Source organism: Cebus imitator, unplaced genomic scaffold, assembly GCF_001604975.1.
Source record: "Cebus imitator isolate Cc_AM_T3 unplaced genomic scaffold, Cebus_imitator-1.0 Scaffold106, whole genome shotgun sequence".
Taxonomy (NCBI): domain Eukaryota; kingdom Metazoa; phylum Chordata; class Mammalia; order Primates; family Cebidae; genus Cebus; species Cebus imitator.
In genome coordinates, this window is record NW_016107421.1 from 6038479 (window position 1) to 6060790 (window position 22312).

The 22312-nt window shown below is 54.1% G+C and overlaps 1 protein-coding gene across 5 annotated transcripts in view; it reads right to left on the reverse strand.

Moving 5' to 3' along the window:
• Positions 1-36: 36 nt before the first annotated feature.
• The window catches only part of HDAC4 (histone deacetylase 4), a 185344-nt gene continuing 163068 nt past the window's right edge, over positions 37-22312 (reverse strand). For all 5 annotated transcript variants that reach the window (XM_017537830.2, XM_017537827.2, XM_017537829.2 and 2 more), the window contains 5 exons: positions 21568-21686; positions 19459-19592; positions 6649-6733; positions 5411-5552; positions 37-5036 (listed from right to left, as the gene is read on the reverse strand). In XM_017537830.2, the coding sequence (XP_017393319.1) occupies positions 4997-5036; positions 5411-5552; positions 6649-6733; positions 19459-19592; positions 21568-21686 (520 nt within the window). In that variant the 3' untranslated portion in view covers positions 37-4996. The remainder of the gene's footprint in view (positions 5037-5410; positions 5553-6648; positions 6734-19458; positions 19593-21567; positions 21687-22312) is intronic.

Genomic DNA, 22312 nt, shown 5'->3' on the forward strand with positions numbered 1-22312 from the left:
CAATGAGGAAGAGAGTGCACCGGCAGAAACCAGAGCTGGGAGGGCAAGTAACGCAGTCTTTATTTACACCACAAGAGTAACAGGTCGTGTGATGTGGTACAGAATACTGGACTCCAGTGAAGTGGAAAGAAGTTGACCGTCAGAAGAGGATATCATTGGTCAGTGAAAATCCATCCACACAAAACAAGAATGAGAAAACCAAACACAAAACCTCCAACTCCACTGAGCAAAAGAAAGAACCATTGGGCACATCCAGACAATCCAAGAGAAATGGATTAAATCACAGAGAATGGTGGTCACGGCCAGTGCGGAGCCCACGCCAGGCGCGAACAGGCATCAAGTGGGATACAGTGTCGTTACAACTTTGTTTTCTACCACATTCCGTAAGAAGCTCTTGGGTGAGTAAGGTTCAAGCCCCCGTTACAGATAGATAGATTATGTATGTTTGTCATTCTCATCAACTGGAAAATAGCGCCCCCACTATGGAGCACACACAGCAAAAAAAAAAAACACAAAAAAAACAAAAAAAAAAAACCCAAACAAACAAAAACTGTTCGCTTTCTTTTTCTTTCAATAGGAGATTTTAATCAATGCCAGAGACAAAGTAAGGCCGAGCTAAGAACAAGCTCAGCCTCGTTACAATGAAGAAATGGTTTCCTTTCGATGCAAAGTATAATTTTAAACCACAGTGCTCGCACAGTTCACGACTGCTTGAAGTGACATCTTAGCCATACATCATCTAAAAGTAATTAAAAAGTCAACACAGCTGTGCGGAAAAGGGGACTCTTTTGAGTCTGCCCGGTTCTCAATCAGAATAAACCATCACAAAGCCAGTGAGGGCGGGCGGCGCTCGCCTGGCCCGTGGAAGGAGATAAAAGGAAACAAACAGAACCAAACAAAACAAAATCCCTCCAAATCAACTCGAGAGAGACAGGCAGTTCACTCTGAATTCTGCGTAGTTTCCCTAAAACACTGTTTCCACATAAATACAATAAACTCTATTACTGGTATGTCACAAGTGCTAGATAAACTTTTTTTCTTAATATGACAAATGTTTAAGTAGTCCTTTTTATTTTTCTTACAATAAAAAGTACAATTTCTTAAGAATAAGTTCAATAAGACGCAAACTTCCCCCCCTCCTCTCCTTCAAGGTTTTGTTTTACAGAAAAATTTCCATCTTTTGTATCTGCAAATGTCATGAGAGGGGAACAAAAAGGCATTTTTCTTCTCCCCCAAAGCTGCCGAGTTTGGCGTGCAAAATCTGTATACAATATAAAGACATGCCGGTCGTACAGTCCATGCAACCTCCAGGTGTAGGAAACTTAAAAAAATATATTCATATATATTTATATCTATATATTTATATATGTATCAATGCCCATAAAACACGTGGGCCCAAAGTCTACAAAAAGAAGAATGGAATGAGTACATGGCTGTGACCAGTAAAGAAGGAATGTTCTGATCAAAAATAAAAACAACAAAGTTCATTGCTAGTGCTGCAGAAATCAAACTTGCTTTTGTTCAGACCATTACAAAATGGTCCTTCCCCTTGCAAACATTTTCAAAAGAAGTAAAGAAAAACTGAAACACCTTGACAAAATGGCCCTCCAGAACCGGAGCCCTGGGATGCTGGGGAGGGGCGGCCAGTCCCAGCGGGCAACGGCCTCGGGGACAGCCGTCTGCTGGTGGGGCGTGGGCACGCTGTGGCGTGGCGGGAAGCCGTGAGGGCAGGGCAGACGCCAAAAGGCCCAGTAGCGTCATCGGGGTTTCCCTCAAAGGGATATAAAGTGCTCTCTTGCTGACTCCCAGCCAGTGCCCCCAAGGCCTCTGCAAAGGAAGAAAAAAGCTAAAGGTCCAAGGACCCACAGAGAGAGCCCTTGAAGGGACCCTCCCTGATGTGGTCCTGCCCGCAGACGCCGAGGCAGATCCTCCGCCATCTGCCCTGGACACTTGCCAGGGAGAAGGGCCGAGTGTGTCTTCAAAGAAAAGGCTACACAGTAATGCTCTCAGCACATTTGTGAAGCTGGAGTGAGCTGACAGCTGAAATGTGCCTCCCCTTGCCAGGCCTTTGCACAGAGGATGTCTCCATTTGAATGAGATTAGAACTAAGCCCCCCAATGATAACCTGGCCACCGAGCAGTCCATGTTACCCCATCATCTGCTTAAAAAAAAAGTGAGATGATGCATTCCTCCCCATGAGCCATGGCGGGGTAAGAGGGCAGGTGGCAGGATCCCCAGAGGGCTGTGCAGAGAATGAGGCCAAGGAGGCCAGAAGAGCCAGCTAGCTGGGCCCTGCCACTGTTCTGTGCCATGAACGGGGAATGGACCAGCTCCTCTTGCCAATCTGGGCTTCAGAGCAGAGTGGCCACTAGGGAGGGGAAAGTCAAACAAGTCCCAAGACCTTTCTGCCCTGCTCTCAAACCACCGTCTTAGAGCTGACCAGCAGCAGCCCCGTGACCAAGTGAATCCAGGAATCTGCACTCATTTGGTCAAAAGTCTGAGTTAATTTCAGAAGCTACCCTGTAAACTTTACCAAACTTCGAAACTTGGCTCTGGGACCCTCCTGAGCACAGTGTATCTGAATGTCTGCCCACAGGTCTGAATCTGATACCCTTTGGAATGAAACTGGTGGCTTCAGGTGCTAGAAAATAAGTCACCAGTAAGACGTGACTGTGTTACAGTTGAAAAGAAAGAGAGTCAAGACTGGCTGTCTTGGTCAGGAAATCGTGCCCTCCTTGCAGGTTCACCAGGCAACAAGGGTCCTGGGTTCCTTGCAGCTACAGGCTCCAAAATCCACGGCCGGCCACGTGGCTGCAGTGGAAAACTCAAATGGGTAAAGAGCCCCACGTGTGCCCCATGAATTGCTGACATGCGTAAAAGGTCTTTGGAAAACTGAAGTTAGAATTCTATCCTGACAATGTGGTCAGAGAAGTTTAAACATGAGTTTCATTAATGCTGACTGCTTATGGCGTCTGGCAAGCCTCCCGAGTGGCCGGGCATCCCAAGCGATGCTCCCTGTCCTTGCCATGGAGGGGAAAATACACCACCCTCGTAATACTACTAGTGTTGAAGGTAAAAAGAGCCCTGGGCTTCTTTACACAGCTCCTAGGACAGACTAGGAAAGACACAATCGTTGGTGTCACTCCGAAAAGACCTACGGTCCCTCCTCTCACTTTCTGAAAATAAACTCTGATGGCAACAATTCCGTACGCTGCAGAAAACTCACTGTACAAAAATAAACAAGAAAACAAAAATAATTAAAAAAACCTTTGAAAGTTAAAAAAAATGTACAAGCAATAATTCAGAAAGGAAAAAGATTTAGACATTATTACCATTCAGAAAATTGCTAAATGGTGAGGAAAAATGTAAAATTCATAAAACAATGCTTATTCAGGATCTTTTTTGTGAAAAATTCATACAAAAATCAACAGCAAATTTATACTCTTTGCTATAAAAACTCATTAGGTACATATGTGCATGAAGGCTTGGAGACAGAAGGGGTTCTGTTACAAAATAATTAAAATTAAAGTACAAAGTTGTAGGGTAGTTGCCCAGTGGCGAACGTGTTGGCGATCTGAAATCTAGCCAATCTGGAGCTCGAAAATACATGAATTTCAATCAGGATCCCTTTCTATAAGCACCTTTAGAGCAAATTCACAAGTCATTCATTTACAGGGACCTTCGCAATCTTCATTCATTATATATATATATATATATATATATATATATATATATATATATATATACATATATATATATATACTTTTTCTATAAATGCATTATAAATATTTTATCAAGATTTCGTAAGAATCAAGTTTCTTAGCTTGGAATACATTGGAATATATATTATACACATATATATTTATTTATACCTAAAATTTAAGCAATACTTCATGCTACTTGCTTTTAATAAAAAGCATTCCAACCGTAGCACTGCAAGTGTGCCTACCGCATGCTTCACGACCAGATGGAGATGCTCAATCGCTATGTGACGTGTGAGAACAGAACACTTTGGATTCGTTTAAAATTTGTTGGACTTCAAAACCTCCAACGGGATTTGCCACTTTTTTGGAACTACTTCCATTTTCCTTAAACAGCAATAAAGCAAAATGAGGACCGGGGGCTGCAGCCCCTGGCCCCGGAGATGACGGCTGGTGCCCGAGCTCAGGGCTCAGGCCAGCTCGCGGGGCCGGCACGGCCAGCCTCAGCTGGCCACAGGAAACTGTCCCACCAATTCCTGCTGTTTATTTTTTCTTAAGGCATTGTTCCTCAGACTTCAGAAAGCCCAGCCACAAAAATCCACCAGAGCAATAAAAAAAAGGCACAAACTTGCATCTTCCGATGGCTTTGAGAATCTCAAGCCAGCTTCTCCAGGCTCACACTCCTGTTTCTGTCCAGTTTTGTCTTCTTTAAAGGTCACTCTGTCCCCCACCTGGGTGCAGACCCCACCACTGCACACTGCTATGGTTCACAGAGGCAGGCCACAGCCGTAGAAAACGTTCTCTTTAAAAAAAAATAAGCTACAAGATGAGTCGAGTGGTTTACACAGAGACTGTGGAGTTGTGTGTAATAATCAAACTTTAAGCACCAGTTTTAATCAAGTTTGTTGTGTATTATTAGATCTTTGATATTCATTTTCTGTGCCTCGCGTCAACTGAATTCGGCGGCTCGGCCGCTTGTCGCCGCAGGCTGCTTTCTTCTGCGGCGTCCCTCGTGGGACCCGCCAGAGTGTGCTTGGCTTGCGCGTGTCCGTGTGTCTGCGCGTCAGCAGCGTCTGTCCCGTGCTCCCTGTGAGGCCGCCACGCCCAGGTGTGCATGTGCGTCTCGAACCTGCGGGCCTGGGCGGCAGAAAGGCTTCCCGTGGCTGTCGCACACCGGGTGTCCCTGGGTGCTCTGAGAGCCCCGCGGTGGGACGCAGGCGTGACACGGGAAAGTTTCTTGGCTGAGCTTCAGGACAGAGACAGACAGACAAGAGAACAGCAGCTTCGAGGGGGCGCTACAGGGGCGGCTCCTCTTCCATGGGCTCCTCGTCTGGTCTGTGGATCCCGCAAGAGAAAGAGACAGGGGCGTGGGGCAGGCGCCCCACAGCAGAGAGAGAACAGAACGTGGGTTAAAGGCCGCGTGCTGCCCCCCCTGCTGGCCTAGCCCGGGCGGCATCTGTTCAGGATCGATTGCTCCTTGTGCGTCTCTAAGGGGCTTTGGCACTGGACGGAGGGGGCCACCTGGCCTGTTTCTAATCTGATGGGCATCCCTCTCCCAGGGCCTGCCCTGCAAGCTTGGTAGGGCACGTGCCATAAAGGTTCCGACCCTGCAGAGTATGGCACTGGGCACAGTGGGGCTGGGTGAGCCTGCAGGCAGGCGGTGGGGCATGTGGGCAGTGGGGCAGGTGGACAGCTGGGCAGGCGCTCACCTCTTTTCGGCGGGCTTCACGCCCACAGACAGCGAGGCCATGGCGGTGACCGTCTCGGCTTCGTCGTTCTCGCAGGTCTGAGCCTCAATCAGAGAGCGCCCCGCCGTAGAGACCGCACGTTGCAGGCAGCGCCAGTACTTGCCTGGGGGGTGGGGGGCAAGGAAAGGCGTTCAGTGACCGCAACTCAGCAGGAGGCTCCGTGGCCCGGGAAGGTCCTGCAGGACTCTGAGCCTCAAACGATATCGATCCCTTGTGATTTTAAAAGCAGCCCTCTTCGAAGAGACACGGCTGCAAACTCACAAAGACCAAGAATCTCTGGAAATATTTCCCCATCGTGAGTGGCTGGAGACCCTCTAGGAGCAAGCCGGCCTAGGACTGCAGACAGAGGGTCTGGTGGGCCTGACTTTCCATGCTCACGGGCCCCTTTCTGCCCTGGGTGGCCAGGAGTAGGGGCTTCCAACCTGCTGGGCTGAGCCTTCCCATCTCTGGGAGCAGGTGAGCTGGGGGATTGTCACTGGGGCTGAGGGGTCTTCTGCTTGGGCCCTCACGGAGGCTGGGTGGACAGGTACTGCACCAGGTGCAAGGGGGTGTATGTGGAGGGCTGGGCTGGCCCAAGGTCAGCTTCAGGGCTCTGAGGCCAGGACTCCCCTACACAGGGAAATGGGGAGCCGAGCTCTGGACTGCACCTGCTTCTGTGGACAGTCTCAACCTTCTGGGTCATCTCAAAGGCAAGCTGGGCTTGTGACGACAGGGCGTGGGAGGTGCCTCTGAGACAGGCTGCATGCCACGCCCTGCTTGAGGGGCAGAGCCAGAATGCGGAGGGCCTACACCCTTTTTCTCTGTGGGGCCAAGGGTTCTTTCAGCTCAGGGTGTGGGCTTCTGTGGTCCAGGGAAGAGGCTGGAGTCCCCAGGGCACAGGCTCACAGCCATGGTCCCTGCTGCTAGCTGGGGACCTGGAGCAAGTGACTCCACACTGAGACTGTCTAGGCCTTGATTCTCCAGACCTACAAAATGAGATGATGGAACCACTCCAGCAGGCTGTGGGAAATCCAGTTGGGGTTAAATGTGAGTCTCCACCAGCTCATAAAATGCAGCTGAAAGCCAGGCCTCCTGCTGCAGGCCTGGGGAAGCAGCCGGTATGGGATGGAGGGAGCTGGGGGCATAGTGAGACAGGGATGGGGCACTGTGGAGTCCCCCACCACTGGGGTATGTCCCCTGTGAGCATCCAGACAACTTACTGTGGATTTCCATGACCTTCTCCATGGAGCGGACAGCGTTGGCATTGGGTCTTTGCTGTAAAACCTTTTCTGGGAGGGGATCAAGCTGGAAGAAAATACACAGGAATATCAAGACTGCCGACACAGTCCACACGTGCGTTAGATGGGGGCTCCGAGACAGCAGCTGTTTCCTGGGCAGAGTCCATTGTGGGGTGCATGTGCCCACGGAGCAGAAAAAATAACTTTAAAAAGCCAAATGTGCTTTGGTGTTTAAAATTTTTAATAAAAGAGGATTTATTTTCTTTGTGTCTTTTTTTAGGACACTGTAAGGTGTATTTGTGGGTTCCTATAAGTAGCAGGAGGAAAGACAGTCCCAGAGTGGCCTGACCAGCACACCAGCTTGGAATCTGCCATTGACGCCACAGGGTTACATCGGGGGAGTGAGGCTTATTTCACCACTTTCCTTTCCCTTGTCTTTTCTTAGTAAGTAAGAATGTTTGAATATCCCCTGATCTTGGTTTTCTCCCAGGACAGTAGAAGGTGGGGTCAGGGGAGATGTAAATGGAAGAAGTCGGATCTCTCACAGAGGGAATCCGTCACACCGAGTTTTTCCCTAAGCACTGGCAGCAGATAAAAACGGGAATAAGTTTACAGGTAAACTACAGGGCAAAGCAGAGCATTTACAACACAATTAAAAATGGTTGATCGGCCAGGTGCGGTGGCTCACACCTGTAATCCTAGTACTCTGGGAGGCTGAGGCAGGCAGATCACTTGAGGTCAGGAATTCGAGACCAGCCTGGGCAACATGGTGAAACCCCTTTACTAAAAATAGAAAACTCAGCTGGGTGTGGTGGTGTGTGCCTGTAGTCCCAGCTACTTGGGAGGCTGAGGCATGAGAATCGCTTGAACCTGGTTGGGGGAGGCTGCAGTGAGCCGAGACTGTGCCACAGCATCATAGCCTGGGTAACACAGAGAGACCATGTCTCAAAAAAAAAAAAAAATTGGTTGACTGAAATAGGTTATAAAAATATAGAAATACAACAGGAAAAATCTGCTGGGTGTAGAACAAAGCTGGACCTGACTAGGGAGGCCAGAGCACCGTGTTCCCAGGTGTCCTGGGGCCAGCCTTGGGCTGTGCAGGCAAGGGCTGGGAAGACCAGTCAGGAAAGGATGGGTGAGCCAGGACAGGCGCACATCAGCAGCTTGTCCCACAGAGGTCATCAAAAGGAGCGTTTGGTTTTAATTCTGGCTTCCGGGTAGAGGTGAAAAGACAAACGGGCGCTGAGAACCTGCCTGGTTCTAGACACTGTGAGTGGACAGCTATAATGACGTGGCAGCTCCGCCAGGCCGGGCACCGGCAGAAGCCACTGCAGGACCTCGCCTGAGGCACGCGTCCCCACACCAGGTTTCAGATCAGTGCAGCTGGTTAACTTCCAGGAAGCATGAGCTCCCAGTAACAAAACCCCCAAACAACACGGAAGCAGCCGGCATGAGCCTGCATCAGGAGAGATGAGTGAGGTTCCCAATCCCATTCTCCAATGAAGGCAGGTGGGGCTCCTCGGAGAACGCTGGGTCCACGGCTGGGGCGGGGAAAACACAAGGAGAGTCTGGAGCACCTCGGGGAGCTGGGAAGTCGGGATATGCCTGAAGGTTGAGGGATGGGCCTTCAAAGGACTGGCAGGGCCGTTCTGAAAAGTGCCCTGGGGCCAGAGCAGGAACCAGCTGAGCAACAAAATAAGTACGGTATTGAAACATGACCCGAAGTATAAGATGGATATCCAGGAGTTCACAGGGATATGAATAAATGACCAAATAAATACACAGGGAGCAGAGGCAGATCCTTGGGAATTTCAAATAACGCACGCACCTACTCCCCTGTCCTGGAGGTGAGGCTTAATGCCTCCCCAACTCTGTCCCCCTGAGTGTGCGCTGCACTGAATGTGACTTCCTTCCAAAGAATACATCTGGAAAGGCGGTAAGAGCGTAACCTGCTGGTGAAAGGACCCGACAGACAGCGCGCTCAGCAGATGATGAAGCTTGGTGAGCTGTACCGGCAGCACACACCCTGACAGGCGACTGGAACTTCGATTCTGTCATCTTCCTCCCCAAAACACAGATCTAAGAGAAAACACTCGGACAAACACAAACTGAGGGACGGTCTGCAAAATACGCGGCCAAGGCTCCTTGGAAAAAGACACAAGACGGAGACAAAAGACACAAAATGACTAACTGTGATGTGTGATCCTGGTGGGACTCTAAAACAGAGGAAGGGCAGTTGTGGCAAAGCTGGTGACATCCCAATTCACGCTGGAGTAAATTACTAGTCAGTGTTGGTTTCTAAGTTGTGTCAAATGACTCCTGCCGAAGTAAGGCGTTCACAGTAGAAGACATTTTCTGAGGGGAATGAGGAGCTTGTATGTGATCTCTGTAATGTCTCTGTAAATCTTAAAACTACCCCAAAATTAAAAGTTTACTAAGAATGTACATTAGATCCTTAAAGACTGCAGTTGTTGAAATTACCAGTTAGAAATCCTAAAAAGTACATATGCCAAGTAGTATTAAACATACATGACATTTCTGTATGATGAAACAGCCAGAGATTTACGAACCTGACCTGGAAGATTTGAGATCCTAGCAGGAGAAAAAAAAAAACAACCCAGGAAGGCACACTTAGGCATTATCAGAGTAAAACTGCAGGATATCAAAAACAAAAAGAAAATTCTAAAAGCTGCTAGAGAAAACAATCTTCCAAGGGGTAGCCATTGCCCACACGCCAACTTCTTAACAGCAGTAGAAGCAGGCAGACAGGGGCTTAAAATATTCAGTGCGTTGAGAGCAAATTGTCAACCCAGAATTGTTTATCCAGCGAAACTATCATCCAAGAACAAGGGTGAAATAAAGACCTTCCCCGTAACAAACACAGCTGGGTTGACCACACAAGTCTTTTCCCGAGGGACACTGCAATCGGTGTGTTATACTTAAGGCAGCGTGAAAATAATCCTAGAAGACAGTGTCAGGAATGAGAAGAATGGATGAGCCAAGAAGGCAGCATGCGTGCAGGAGAGCCTGAATGAGCAGGGATGACATCGAGAATCATCATGGTGTCTCATCAGTGCAATCCAACACAAGAAAGAAGGAAATGAAGTACCGGTCAGTGGCATAATCTAGGATGGGCACTGGGGCGAGGGCTGCTGAATTTAGTAAAACAGAAACAGAACCATTCACGGCCCTGGTTAAATTTCAATGTCTGATAAACACGTGGTTTGGCAGTGGAAGGAGACCCAGCCGGGTGCTCTGTGTTTTCGCTGGCACCTAATGGGGCTCGCCCAGTCTGGGCTCTGGTTTGCATGGAGGTGCAAATGAGGGTGTGGACTGTGTTGAGAACGCGTGCTCCGATTGTTAAAGATAATGAATGAAAAACAAGAAAACAGGTTCTACATCTTTGGACTCAGTAGAGGGAACAAATGGAATGAAACCCTCAATTATGCTGAAGAAGGGAGAAAAGAGAAGGCAAAGAGCTTCCGAAAACAGGGACAAACAGAAGCAGGTAAGATGCATCTGAAAAAGGCAGCAAACTCACAGCAGGCGACCCACATTTCCACTTAAAGCAGGGACCACTGGACTGGACACAAAAACAATCTACGTGCAGGCTTTTGCTGTTTCTAGGAGACACATCCGAAACGTCAGGGGAGGCTGAAAGTCACACAGGAAAAGCCAGCTGGGGTCACATCTCCAGTGTCTGGCACAAGAGATGTCACGGAAAGAGCATCACTGGATATGCAGAGTTCACTGTGCCATGGGAAAACCAACCAATCACAACGTCAAATGTCTGTGCTTGGTAAAGCAGCTTTAAAATGTCTAAGTAAAAACTGGGGCAACGGAAAGGAAACAAGAAGACACGTCCCACCACGGTGAGAGACTTCGCAGACAACCAGCCAAAAACCAGTCAGGAAAACCAAAATGTGAGCAATACAATTCGCAAGTTCTGCTTAATGAACACAAACAGAACTTTGGGAAACAGACGGAGAAGACACATTATCTCAAACACATGTGGAATGTCTCTGCAGGCTGACCACGCACTGGCCCGTACAGCACATCTCCACACAGAAAAATGCCAGTCAGACTTCCTCTTCTTACCACACTGCAATTCGTTAGAAATTGATAACAAAAAGAGAGCCATGTGTCCTTACGTTTGGAAATCAGAAAACACGCCAACTCGTGGGCAAAAGAAGAAATCGTAAGATAAATTAGGAAATGCTTACGACTAAAAAATAATGAAAGCCGCTTCCTATGACGATGTGAGGTGCAGCTGCACGCCGTGCCGGAGCCATGCACACCCCTAAATGGACAGATCAGGAGAGGCTAAAAATCAATATTCAACGTAAGAAGGTAGCAAGAGAACACAGTTGTCCTAACGCAAGAAGGAAAGAAAACAGCTGGAAAAGGAGACAAACCAATTCCGAAAAGAAGGGTGCTGGCGCTGAGAGTGGGTTCTCAGAAGCGTCTGATTCAACGGACCAGCTCCGGCAGGACGGACGGAGGAAGCCCAAGTGGGGCATACGGGGACAGCCCTGGGATGAAGAGGAGCCCCTGCTGCAGGCACGGCAGAGACGTGAAAGGCGGGAAACTGGGGACATTTGACTCGTGCCAAGAAATCTGAAGAAATTCTGGTTGAAATGGAGACATTTCTGGTAAAAACTAACTTTTCCAAATTAAGAAGGAATGGGAAACCTGAATGGACCTATAACCATTAATGTCACTGAATCCGTAACTTAGAATTTTCACCCAAAGTAAACCTGCAGCCCAGGAGAGTCCTCCCAATCAAGGAACAGATGATTCCGCTCCTGCCTCTGCTCCTCCAGAGGACACCCAGCTACCACCCACCAGCCTGCAGACAGTTCTCCCAGGGGCCTTGGACCCACCCACCAGCCTGCAGGACAGTTCTTCTGGGGGGTCTTGGGCCCACCCAGGCCCCTCATACTTGTAGTTCTCCAGAGTGACCATGGACTGTGCTGGGGAAAGCAGCCTGAGATGCAGAGGCCATAGGCTGGCCACCCTGGCTCTGTCCCAGTGCCCCACCAGCGGAAACAGGGCATCCTTCAGAGCTTCAGCTCGGCGTGTCACACGGTACTCGCTGTACAAAATTTAGGATGGGCGTTTCCTAGAGGAGCACGCACATGGGACTCCACCCACCCGGCCAGCTTTCCGAGGCTTGGGGGACCTGTTCGTGATGCCCCGGGCTTCTGCCGTCCCCCGCTGTCTGTCTGTGCTGTCTGTAAGTAGTAAATCCACTGCACAGAACATGTGTGTGGGTGTCTGCCCTCCCCAGCTCGGACAAGCTGGTCACCAATGTGTGGAGAATCTGCTTCATGGCACCTCTCCCCCCTCCCTTCATCTCTCCTTCTCTCTGTCCGCCTGTCTAATTCACCCCACTAAGAACAGGAAAAAGGCAACCCAATAGAAAAACGGGCAAAAGACATGAACTGCACAAGAAGGGAAAGTCCATGTGGCTCACAGGTAGATGAGGGCTGCTAAGCCATCATGGTCATGAGGAAGTGACCCTGGAACCCTGCCAGTGTTACCCCCGTCCAGCTGGCAGAGGTCGAGGGCAAGAATGCCAAGTGCCGCTGAGGTCTGCTCACGCCACTGCTGACAACAGCTTCAACCCTTTAAAAAGCAGCTTGATGTTATCGCCTCAAGGTGAACAGACACGTCCCGTGCCCGCCTCTTCCTCTTCTGGACGTTTTCCGGAGGCACAGCCACCTAGGTGGTTTGGGAGCTTGCCTGGAAGTTCAGCACAACTCAGTCTGTCACAGGGAAACCCAGAGCAGCCCATGCCTGCCCCGGTCCGGGCCTGCGCAGAATGTACACAGGCTGTTTTACAGAGGGGACCCCAGGGACGGGGGAGCATCGAGATGTCCCTTATATCCCAACACCCAGGTAATGGGCCCAGAGGGGCGGCCCCGCTGTGTGCAGCCATAGTTCCTTCAACTCTGAAGGCCACGAAGCTGGGCTCTGCCTTCCTGAAAGTCAGCCAGGGAGGCTTTGGCAGCCCAGATAGAAAGAGGCGCAGACTGGACACACAGCGTGGAACCCGTGCACGCCACACACGGCTGCGTGCAGATAAAAAGATCACTGCGGCATGGAGGGAGTGTGGCCGAGTGTCAGAGTGTGGGGTGTGTGTGAGCATTCATGCGTGTGAATGTGCCTGTGTGTGCACGTGTGAGACTGTGTGTAGTGCCTGTGTGCACGTGTGAGACCGTGTGTAGTGCCTGTGTGTGCACCTGTGAGACCGTGTGTAGTGCCTGTGTGTGCACCTGTGAGACCGTGTGTAGTGCCTGTATGTGCACGTGTGAGACTATGTGTAGTGCCTGTGTGTGCACGTGTGAGACTGTGTGTAGTGCCTGTGTGTGCACGTGTGAGAATATGTGTAGTGCCTGTGTGTGCACCTGTGAGACCGTGTGCAGTGCCTGTGTGTGCACCTGTGAGACTGTGTGTAGTGCCTGTGTGTGCATATGTGAGGCTGTGTAGTGCCTGTGTGCACGTGAGACTGTGTGTAGTGCCTGTGTGTGCAACTGTGAGACTGTGTGTAGTGCCTGTGTGCACGTGTGAGACTATGTGTAGTGCCTGTGTGTGCACCTGTGAGACTGTGTGTAGTGCCTGTGTGCACGTGTGAGACTATGTGTAGTGCCTGTGTGTGCACCTGTGAGACTGTGTGTAGTGCCTGTGTGTGCACCTGTGAGACTGTGTGTAGTGCCTGTGTGTGCACATGTGAGACTGTGTGTAGTGCCTGTGTGTGCATATGAGAGACTGTGTGTAGTGCCTGTGTGTGTATATGAGAGACTGTGTGTAGTGCCTGTGTGTGCACATGTGAGACTGTAGTGCCTGTGTATGCACATGTGAGACTGTGTGTAGTGCCTGTGTGTGCACATGTGAGACCGTGTGTAGTGCCTGTGTGTGCACATGTGAGACCGTGTGTAGTGCCTGTGTGTGCACGTGAGACTGTGTGTAGTGCCTGTGTGTGCACGTGTGAGACTGTGTGTAGTGCCTGTGTGTGCACNGTGAGACTGTGTGTAGTGCCTGTGTGTGCACGTGTGAGACTGTGTGTAGTGCCTGTGTGTGCACGTGAGACTGTGTGTAGTGCCTGTGTGTGCACGTGTGAGACTGTGTGTAGTGCCTGTGTGTGCACATGTGAGACTGTGTGTAGTGCCTGTGTGTGCACGTGTGAGACTGTGTGTAGTGCCTGTGTGTGCACATGTGAGACTGTGTGTAGTGCCTGTGTGCACGTGTGAGACTGTGTGTAGTGCCTGTGTGTGCACGTTTCAGAATGTGTAGTGCCTGTGTGTGCATATGTGAGAATATGTGTAGTGCCTGTGTGTGCATATGTGAGGCTGCATTTAGTGCCTGTGTGTGTACAAGAGGGTGCCTGTGTGTGGTGTGTGAGACTGTGGTGCCCATGTGGGTGCCCGTGTGCAGTGTGTGAGAGACTATGGTGCCCGCGTGCGTGCCCACGTGTGGTGTGTGTGACTGTGGTGCCCGCGTGCGGTGTGAGTATGAGACTGTGTTGCCTGCGTGGGTGCCCGTGTGTGGTGAGACTGTGGTGCCCGCCTGGGTGCCCGTGTGTGGTGTGTGTGACTGTGGTACCCACGTGGGTGCGCGTGTGAGACTGTGGTGCCTGTGTGGGTGCCCGTGTGCGGTGTGTGTGTGACACTGTGGTGCCGCCCGCGTGGGTGCCCCTGTGTGGTGTGTGAGACTGTGGTGCCCGTGTGCAGTGTGAGTATGAGACTGTGTTGCCTGCATGGGTGCCTGTGTGTGGTGAGACTGTGGTGCCCACGTGGGTGCCCGTGTGTGGTGAGACTGTGGTGCCTGTGTGCAGTGTGTTTGTGAGAATGTGGTGCCCATGTGGGTGGCCGTGTGCAGTGTGTGAGTCTGAGACTGTGGTGCCCGTGTGCGGTGAGCCTGTGGTGCCCACGTGGGTGCCTGTGTGCAGTGTGTGACTGTGAGAGGAAGAGTGGCTGGAAGCAGGCAGCCAGCTCCCAGGCTGATCCAACTCTGTCTCACACACTTGGTTTCTGTTATCCTGTTAGAGCTGCTTCACGTCCACACCTTTCACAACACATCAGAACATGACTAGTGAGCTAAGCTCCCAAGGGAAAACCTTTTTCCACACAAGATCCCCTCCTGCTCCACGAATGTCTTCCACGAATCCTGGAGTGGGTTAAATGAGATGGTGACTTTAACACTGAAACGCCCCGTGACTAATGTAGAAAACTGGCCCAAGCGAAAACCTGCCTTGGGCATGGTCTCAGACGGGAGAGATGGTCCCTCCCCGGCCTCCCAGGGTCACGGGCCTGGGCCACAGTTCCCCGTGGGGGTCTGGTGCAAGGTCTTTGATGGAAGCTGGCTGGAGGCCCAACTCGGCCCCGCGCCCACACGACTCCATGGCCCGTCTACACTGCAACATGCAACACCCGAAGGCAACCTCCCCCTGGCCATGCTCACCGGCTGTGCAGATAACTGAGCATGGAGACTGCTAAATAAACTGGCTGCCAAGGGCAGCAGCGGCCTCCAGACACGTGCGCTGAAGACAGAGGGGTCGCTCTGACCAGGGAGCAGGGACGCCGGGGCCTCTCTGTGCTTCCTGTCCCGCACACCCGATAACTCAGCCACTTCCGCAGCGGCAGGGTCCCCGCAGGCCGCTGCTGTCAGAGCTGCCGGCCCCGCCTGTGCGTGCCAGATCGCCCGGCACGCTGTATATCAACCTCCATCAAAGGCCGCCAGGCAGAGGAGCGGGGTCCAGGCCAACTTTTGTGCATTAGAGAGATTTTTAAAGAGACCTTGATAAAACTAGTGCTTCCTGTTTTTTGATGTGTTTAAGTAAGAGAAGGTTTTTCTCGTTAGAAGAGCAAGCCCATCAGGAAGCAGGCACAGGCGGCAGCTGACAGCGAGGTTCTCTATTTAGTTATTTAAAATAAGCAGCCAGAAGAACCGTAGGCTCCAGGATGGTGGGGAATAGGCATGTCAGCCGCCCCTTAACTGGAGCAAAAAGCAGGAAGAGCCTGTTTTCTCTGAAGAAAGGACCTGTAAAGTGCTCTGGATGTTTTAACAGCAGCCTGGTATTTCATCAGGCCTGTCACTGGCTGGCTAGCCTGCTGCAGGGATGCCACCTGGACCTTTGATGTGCTGTGATTTATGTTAACCTCAATATCATCCCTCACCCACAAAGATGGTCAGGAGAAGGCGGGGCATGTCCTGGTACCTGCAGCCACTGCCCACATCCCCTCTTGGTACCTCTCTGGCTGGCACAGCCCCCTGTGATGGCCCAGGAAGCACCAGCCCAGGCGGCAGGTCCCACGGGGATCCCCCGTGGCGATGCAGGTCCCACCCCTCCCCTCGAGGCCCTGATCTTGGCCGTGGCCTGCTGCTGCTCCTCCAGCAAAACCTCGCACACTCCAGGTCTGCTGTGTCTGGGATTACGTGCCCAGGGGTCTTGGTCTGTAGCAGGTCATGGCACTGTTCCCAGTCCCCCAGGCCAGGGTGTGGCCCTGCAGTCTTTAAGGCAGCACTGTCAGCTGCCGGCGAGGTGTGTGAGGGGACCTATGCGCCCACCCCTCAAAGATCCAGGGGTTCCAGGGGCCCCACAGACCACCTCAGGCCCAGCCACGTGCCCCTCTCTCCACTTTCCCCCTGCCGCATGCTCTCGGCTTGGCCGGCCCAGCGTCCCCCACGCCCTCTCCAAGAGCCCAGCTGTCCTCCTGTGAGGTGCCTGCACCTCTGGGCTCTTACTGACCCCCAAGGTCACCCTGCCCTTGGCGTCTTCTACTTCCTCAAGCCACCGAGCCTCCCTCCTCTCTGGGACACCCCTGCAGTGCTCACCGCCCTGACCACCAGCTCCCTGGCTTCCCACATCTGGGTCAGGGCCCCATGCAGCCTTTAGGCGAGCCGAGGCTCAGCGAGGCCCGTCCTGGGCCTCCCTCAGCAGCTGCCTGGTCACTGGGGCAAGGCACTGAGTCCCGCTGAGAACCTGCAGTCCTCACCCCGGCCCTTAGATCAGGAGTCACTGCAGAGACATGAAGCTGTGCAGGTTCTAAGGAAGCGGCCCTCTCTCACAGGTGGACCTCTAACGGCAAGGGCCTGAGGAGCACACGGCAGCCGCCTAGCGCCCCGGCTTCCTGGTCTGGAATGGCCGCCTGCTGTGGCGAGCAGGCGGTTTGTGTCACCTGGGGATGTTTCTGGCATGCTTGGCTTTCAGGCCTGAGTCTGAACAAGATCTTTCCTGGAAAATAAAGCTGGTTTCTCTTAGAGCGAATCTTTCAACATTTAGGATCACAGAGCTGACCTATCTGGAAAAGCCACGGCAGCAGGCCGGCTGAGGGGCTGGGGGAGGGGACAGAGGACACTCCTGGCTGCTTCCACTTCCGGCCCAGTGGGAGACAGACCCCTGACTGGGGAGGCTCTGGTTGGAGGCAGGACCTGCAGCCCTGAGTTCCCCTCTGGCGTCTCTGATGCTGCCCCTCGCATCAGCCTTGATAGAAGGGGAGGGAGGAAGGTTCTGGAGCCTCGGTGCCCTGGGGCCCTAGGAATGTGGGGTGTTGCCTGCTCACAGTAAGACTCTGCTCTCACGAGGGGACCAAGGCCGGGAACGCGCGGCTTCCTCTGCTACAGCAGCACCCAGTTAGCAGCAGGGTCCCCGTTGTTCCCAACCTGCTTCCCAGGGACAGGGGGCAGTGGCCATGGAGGTGGGCTGGCTGTGACCAGTGGGGTTCCTCTTGTAATGGGGTTCGCACTAGGGAAGAAGACACCCTTTTGTTCTAACGTTCACAATGAGAATTCCGCAGGTTCAGGATTCTCTTGAAGGACGGGTCTAGAGGCTCAGGAAGAGCACATGTGGGACACTCAGAATGAAAGCCACCTCCCCATGTGGCATCACACACTTGAGACACTCCCAGGCTGGATGTGACACTGGCGGTGGTGCACGAGGCATCCTCTGTGAGGCACGCCGCGTGCTGCCCACCTTGAGGCGCACTGTCCATGCTGAGGCCACCACAGGCAGTGGCCAGAGAGCAGACCGTCGCCCTGCAGTTTCCAGAACAATGCCGACGATGCCTGCACACCAGGCCTCTTGAGCGCCGTGCTGCACTGCAGGGGTCCGTGGCCTCCCGTGTGGCCTGACGTGTCCCCACCACTCATGACCCCGAGTGCCTCTGGGCATTGCCCTCATCTGCACGGCACCCGGATCAGACCGTCGGGGAGTGAGCAGGGCTGGCTTTCCATTGGGGAGGCTTGTGCCCTGGGTGCTGTCCCTGCTTCCCCTCTGCCCACCCCACAACGCCAGGCCAGAGTGTCTGTCAGCAGGAGCCATCAGACACCAGAGCCGGGGGCATGCAGGGCACCTGCGAGTGTGTGACCACCTGGCTGATGATCAGGGCCTAGGGACCAGCACCTTGGTCCGAGTGCCCGAGGGCAGGCAAAAGCAGCACTGACCCAATGGCATCTGAGTTGCTGCCCCACTGACTTCCCAAATACAGGGGCCGGCGAGAAGCTTTACAAAGACAGTGGGATCGGGTGGTAGCACGCTGCCTGTTCCTTGAGCTGAAAACGAGGATGCTGCTTCCGGAGGAGCCCCGGGGGGATAAGCACCAAATGGGGGTGAAAAGGCAAGTTTCCTGCAAACCGCTGAGCACCAGGACACCCCCACTAAGTGCCCTGTCACTCCGACTCTACTGGGACTGTCCTCAGGACTGCCGGGCAGGGGAGGGTCGTCCCAGAGGGCACAGGAGGCAGGCTCCCACCCTGTCCCTTGGGGCAAGGCGTGTGAATCTGGTGTGCTACAGCCTCAGGCACTGCCCTGCTGTCCACCTGCTGTGGTCCTGTGATCCGGACACATGGCTCTTGAGTCCCCCACACGCCAGCTGGCTGTTTTCAGGACCTGCACTGGACGCCCAGAGCAGGCAGCCAGACAGAGCTCTGCGTGGGGAAGCCACCAACTGAGTCATGCCATGGGAACGTGGACTCACACCCAAAGCCTGTGGATGGATTCCGAGGCTCAGGAAGTGCACGTGAGAAACTCAGAATGAAAGGTCCCCCCCCACGTGGTGTCACACACTTCAGACACTCCTGGAGCTGGATGTGACATCGGTAGTGACGGCCCTGCCTCCTCCCCCCACCTCGCACACCCACAGCTGGTGGAGGCTGTGCTGGGAGCAGGGATGCCTGGGCCCCAGGGTGGCGCCGGAATGGAACACTGCAGGTGGCACTCTCGCCCTGAGTCTTTGGAACGTTCTTCCTCTCTGCTCAGGCCTCGGAGGCCCGCTGTGCAGACCACAGCATCTCTGACTCCCTCCAGCGGTGTCGGTGGGGACGCTGCACAGAGCCCTGCCCCTGGGGGCTCAGAGCAGCAGACAGGCCTGCTGGGCAGAAGCGCCCCAGCCCGCCTCGGGACCACTGACTGGGACCCACGTGAGGATTCCCTAGAGAAGTCGCCTGTCCACAGAGGAAATGAAGAGGGTAAGAAAAAGAAAACCTCTGCTCACAATGTGCTCCAGTAACGGACACAGAGGGACCACGGCACTGAAAGGGTGCAGCCCCCCTGCAGCGGACCCCGAGCCATCTTCTCACCAGAAAAGGGCTCTTTCCAGTCCTGCCCCACCTCTTCTAGCCACAATCACAGTCCTGCCACATTTAAGGGGAAGCAGGTACAAGGTGAAACTGCGAGCATCCACGTGGTCAGAGACCGACTGCCTTTCATGCTCTGGGGCCCTCGGGTGGCCAGACCACAGCCCCGAGCCTGTCAATATACAGAGTCCCGTGGGGTCTCTGGGGTCTTCGTACCTCATTTCCCAGCAAAGCAGAAACGCATGCTTCGGAGGCGTCGCAGATGGCGGTCAGGTCGTGGCCTCCCTCGAGGGCCAGGACAATCCGGCCGCCAGCCAGGCCCATCAGCTGCTTCGTCAGGTACCCGAAACCTGCAATGGGAAATAGGAGACTAGGTGGTGAACAGGAGGCTGCATAGTGGATGGGGGGCCACGTGGGGGCTGCGTGGGGGACGGGGGAACCGTGTGGCGGATGGGGAACCAAATGGTGGGGCCACATGGTGGATTGGGGGGCCGTGTGGTGAACAGGGGACCGCATGGTGGATGGAGGGGCAGAGTGGTGGACGGGGAGGGGGGCGTGTGGTGGACTGCGGGGAGCTGCATGGTGAATGGGGGATGGCATGGTGGATGGGAGGACTGCATGGTGGATGGAGGGGCCATGTGGTGGATGGGGGAAGCAGCATGGTGGCGGGGGGGTGCGCGTGGTGGACAGGGGGGCATGTGGTGAACGGTGGGGGGACTGCATGGTGAATATGGAGACCACATGGTGAATAGGGGAGGGCCGTGGTCAGCGCAGCCCAGAAACGCGCCTCATGGCATCACAAGAAGACGCTGGGGCAGAGAGACACATGGTGAGGCCGGGTCTGGTTTCACAAATTAACTGAAGAGTTTCGGTTTTGGGTTTCTCTTTGATGTGTTTGAGAGTAGGAATTATGGCTTCAAGGCTTTGATTTTTAATCAGCAAATCATCTGCTCAAGGGACGAGGGCAGCCAGCCCCACTCAGAGGCCACAGGCCACCTGCCCTTTGGCCACCCCCAGAGGGGATGTGGCCACGACAGCGTGGCAGGGCCCGCCGGGCTCTGGTTACCTACAGGCTCTGAACATGTGCACACGCGTGCACGGGCTGTGTGTACTCCTGATGGGTTCTCCCATGTCCAGGTCTGACCACCTGGCTTTGATCAGGAGCCACAGTCCCGCCATGGCACCCACATCACTCACCCCGGGAGGGAGTGCCTGGTGGGTGAGGATAATCACCACCCTCAGCCTGGCCAGGCTGGCACTGATTAGAGAGCTGGAACCACGCAGCGCTGATTAGTGGCCCCAATCATGGGCTGACAAGGCTTAACTTCCCAAAGCCTCAGTTTGTCCCGTCTGATGGAAATAAACAGGGGCTTCGAGGCAGCTGTGGGGACTGAGGAGGAAGCTGAGGACATGGTAGCCACGGTGCTCCGGGCCAGGTGCTGTGGGGCGCTGGGCAGAGTGGGAGCTCTTTGCCCTGGCTGGTCACTTTTCCAGCCACTAAGCCATGTGGTCTGGGGCAGGTGGACTGGACTGTGTGAGGCCCCATAGGAGCATGGCCACCCGGGGCCACCTCGGGGCCACCTCAGGTCTTCCGGGTGAGCCACACACTGCACAGGCCAGGGCCAGAGGGGCTAGAGAGATGGCCCCTCTTGGCCACCTGTGCCCACGGGAGTGGGAGGGTACACACTATGGACGCCAGGTCCTTGAGGACGTCACCAGGGCTAAGTCAAAGGTCCCGAGATGCTCTGGCCGTGGGAGGCTCTCCAGGCTCCTCGGGGACTCCAGGGTTGGGGAATCGGCCAGGACTTTCTGTGTACCAAGAGCTGATGCCAGGAGGTTTTCACCCCTTGGGAGTTGCTAAGGCACAGCGGGAGCACCGATGCATAGTCCCTCCTCCCATCCTGAGAGCGCGGCCCCATCTAACGCTGATCCTGAGAGCACCGGGCAGCCGGGGCTCCCTCAGTGAACTCAACACTACAGCGCTCCCAGCGACCTCCCTTTATAGTTCCATGGGGCACTGCCTGCCAGAGTAGGGGCACTGCCTGCCAGAGTAGCAGCACAGGGTGCGTCTCGGCTCTCGGTGGGGGCAGGGGCAGGTCCCTGGAGGCGGCCTGCAGGACCCTGGACATCTGTGTCCCAGAGAGGAAGCCTCCTGTGCCCTGGGCCCCTCCTGGGCAGAGTGCCCAAGGCTTGCATGTCTGCAGCTCCCACTGCCTACTCTGGGTTCTGGGGCCTCCCAAATGGACGGGTTCCCAGCACGGCCAGGAGCTTGGTCATTAGTGAAAAGGTACCCTTCTTTCCTCAGTCACGTGCAGACCCACTTACATCTGGCAGAGAGGTTGTAGCCCCCCAGAGGTGTGGGGTGGCCCTCCACGGCGTCGAAGCCTGATGACACCAGCACCACGTCCGGGGCAAACTCGCTGGCGATCGGCATGACCACCGTTCTGCAAAGGGCAGGAGAAGGCGTTACTGGGCCAGCCGAGAGGAGGACCGGACAGTCACAAAATCCCAGGTTCCCTCTGATACTGGTAACGCCTGGCCGCAGCCCCCTTGGCCATTGGCAGGCTGGGGGCCCCACACAGCAGAGGCTGAAATCTGGCAGCCCGTGCTGAATTAGACGGGAGTCAGCCCACGTGTGATCCGGGCTCATTTCAGACACATCTTCTCAGTACAAGCCAACAGGCTCCGCTCTGCGTGATTAGTGAGAGGGCCGCTCTTTCCTGCTGCGCTGTTTTCTGCACACTTTGGAGGTGGTCTATAGCCCCAATGGCACAAGCTGCATTAACCGGGGGGAGGAAGGCAGCTGCCTGTCCCACTGACACCCTCCCCGGCCCCGGCCCCGCTCCCGGGCTCTGCTCCATCCTCCCTCCAAGCCTCCCAGGTCAGGTCCTTCCTGCCCATCCTCCCTTCTGAGAGTGGTTCAGCTCCGCTCGCCCCATCAGGCTGCCCTTGCTGCTACAATGCACTTTGCACAGCTCTCACTGAAGACACGTGCAGTCACTCACTGCCCCCAGTGCTGGGACTGTGAGGCCGAGAGCCCCTGCCAGCCTTGCTGAGGGAGCCTGCATGT